This window comes from Numida meleagris, chromosome 26 (genome assembly GCF_002078875.1).
Source record: "Numida meleagris isolate 19003 breed g44 Domestic line chromosome 26, NumMel1.0, whole genome shotgun sequence".
Lineage (NCBI taxonomy): Eukaryota > Metazoa > Chordata > Aves > Galliformes > Numididae > Numida > Numida meleagris.
The window spans coordinates 2,105,894-2,108,925 of NC_034434.1; the positions used below are offsets into that span (position 1 = coordinate 2,105,894).

General features: G+C 56.4%; 1 protein-coding gene across 1 annotated transcript in view; it reads right to left on the bottom strand.

Moving 5' to 3' along the window:
* SGCA (sarcoglycan alpha) overlaps nt 1,781-3,032 on the bottom strand; it is a 4,028-nt gene continuing 2,776 nt past the window's right edge. Inside the window, exon 5 of the mRNA XM_021377615.1 lies at nt 1,781-1,792. Coding sequence (XP_021233290.1) covers nt 1,781-1,792 — 12 coding nt within the window. The remainder of the gene's footprint in view (nt 1,793-3,032) is intronic.

A 3,032-nucleotide genomic window follows, 5' to 3' on the forward strand; every position in this document is an offset into this window, starting at 1 on the left:
AAAAAAAAAAAAAAAAATAGTAATAATAATAATAATAAAAATAAATGACTTTTCAAACCATACCGCCAGGAAGTGGGTTCGCTTGCTTGCCCCCCCCCTCCCCCCCCAGCGCCGTGGCCGTACCCCAGTGCTCACCCCAAGGGCTGCCCTATAGCGGGGTGGGGGGGGGGGAGTGCCCACCCCCCGCTGGGCTCTTTGCTTCTTGCATCTGCAAGGACCTTTCGGTTGTTGATCTGCTCCTTGTCGCTGTCGCTCTCCCTTTCCATGTGCTGTTTTTTTTCTTTTGGGGGGGGGGTTTCCCCCCCCCCCCTTTTTCCCCCTCTCTTTTTGCAGCCTGCGGACCCCAGCCCGGAGCCACCGCCGCTTTTTGTGCCGCTCCCCAGCTCGCCCAGCAGCCCCAGCCCGGAGCGGAGCGACCGGGACCCGGCAGCGCGTCTCCTCCTTTTTGGAAGGCTACCTCACCGCTGCGGTTTTGCTTCATCAAGGATTTTTTGGGTTTCTTTTTTTTTTTTTTTTCCTAATTTTTTTTTTCCAAGTAGCTTTAGGTTCATTATGTTTTTTTTTTTTTAATTATTATTTTTTATTATTTTTTTTTAATTTTCTTTTTTCAGCCGTGCCGGGACTTTCCTGCCAGGTTCAGAGCAAAGGTGCTACGTTTTCTCTACGATTTTTTTTTTTTAACCCTCTCCATTTTTAATTTTTTTGCTATTTTTTCCCTCATTTCCCCCCCCCCCCTCACCCCGGGGCTCCTGTCCCCATATTCACTCTCTTCCCTGTCGGTCCCATCTCAGCGGCTCCGCGCTGGGACCTGTGGTGCTATAGACGCAGCGCTGTGACCGGACACGGCCCGCGTCGATTTCTGACTTTCTATTCCTGTTATTATTATTATTATTACTATTATTATTATTATTTTGGATTCACCCCTTTTGCTGACCGAGTCCACTCGTGAATTTCCTAAAGGTGCTATTTCATCCCATGCCCCCAGAGCAAACAAACGCCGGGTCGAGCCTAACAGCTTTGGAAGGGAAAGGAAAGCAAAGCACAGGCGTGGAGCTCCCGGGCTCAGCAGGTGGCTCATTCCTGCCCGCATCTCCCAGCAGCTTCTCCATCCATCCACCCAACCACTCATCCACCCATCCATCCATCCACCCAACCACTCATCCACTCATCCATCCATCCATCCACCCAACCAAGCACTCAACCATCCACCCAATTGTCTACCCAACCACTCAACCATCCACTCAACCACCCAACCAATGACCCAACCATCCACCCAACCACTCAACCATTCACCCAACCACCCAACCATCCACTCAACCACTCAACCACCTAACCAACCACCCAACCATTCACCCAACCATTCACCCAACCATCCACCCCTCCACCCACTCACCCAACGCTTTCAGTCCCGATCTCTCCTGCTCTCCAGCCCACCTCCCGCCCCACCTCTCGGCGCGTCTGTACCTAAAGTTCTTTTTTTTTTTTTTTTTTTTTTTGTCTGTGTATGAGAAAGGAATTGGAGATGTCTTCTTTTTTCTTTTCTTTTTTTTTTTTTTTCCCTAAAATTCTGTCGACTGCTGAAATAAAGCATGTGAAATGATCCGACCCACCTGCTGCCGCTCGCGCCCTCGTCTCTTCCCGCGTCGCTGGGGAATGGGGTTTGGGGATGGGGTTGGGGGACTGCAGCCCCTGCTCTGTCCTCCCCGCTCTCCTCCTGCCGCGCTACTGTGCTCTGCACTGCCCACCTCCCTTCCTTCCTCCTCCTCCTCCTCCTCCTCGGTCAGCCCATAGGCTGGGAGAGAGGAGAGGGGGACAGGGAGCCACCCCCAGAGAGCGGGGGGAGTGGGATGGGGCTGGGAATCCAAGGTAGGGGGGGAGGGGACGAGGGATGGGAGTGGGCAATGAGGGGGAGAATAAGGGGCTGTTGGCACAAGGTGGGGGGGCACACAGCCGGGGGAACCCCCCATACACACAAACACTGGGGGGGGCACGAAGAGGGATGGAAATGGGGCGTGGGAGGTTCGCACTCACTTGTGCACAAGCATGCCACGGTGCGCAAATGTGCCCACCTGGCGTTCACGTCTGCCACGGTGCACCACAGTGCAAACATTTGCACGCACAGAGCGAGGGGCAGCAAGGGGTGCAAGCGGTGCCCCCCCACCCACCAGCAGCCGCTATGTGTACACTCAGGTGTGCAACGGGAGCGGCAGCACACGCGTGTGCCCGCGGTGCCACGCGCCTCAGCACAGACACCTTCATGCTGCGCTCGGAGCTGAAAGGGCCCTTTCTCCTCTGTGTCCCATCCCGTCAATGCCTCCCCTTGTTCCCCCCGAACACGCCCCCGTGTTTTCCTAACCCCCCCCCCCGGCGCCTGCCCCACTGCACTGAAAGAGGCCCTTTCTTCAGCTGGGGTTGGGGGCTGCGGTGCCCCCCGGGGGGGCTGAGCAGGATGCCCGGGAGAGCGCGGAGCAGGAGCGAGCAGAAGGAGCTCCAGGATGGTGCCCGCAGCCGGCAGGACCACAGGTGAGAGCTGGGGGGGTCGGGGTGCACCCCGCCATGAGGACGCCCCCTCCCCCCCCACCCTACCCCCAAATCTGCCTTCCCGTCCCCCTTTGGATCTTATGGGGTCACTGCAAAGGGGGGCACCGGGGGTAAAGGAATGAGGAATCGGGTAAGGGGTGCAGGGACACCGCGATGTATAGGGTTGTACCCCAAAACCTCATTACCCACCCCCCCCTCCCCCCCGAGCAGCCAGGCTCGGCTGCCAGCGTTGGGAAATAAAGCTGAGGAACCAAATCTCGTTGCAAACAGCCAAATTTTAACAGCAAAATGCCCCCCCTTCCCCCCCCCACAACAGCTTGCAGAAAGGAACTCGCAGCAAGCTCAACCTGGGGGGGGTGGGGGGGGGGAGCACAGCCACACGGCCTGTTACCTAGAAATGGGGAGAAAATGGTCATTCCCCTAAAAAAAAAAAGGAATAAAAGGAGAGGGGCCTCCCCCATGGCTGCTATGGGAGGATTTTAACCCCCCCA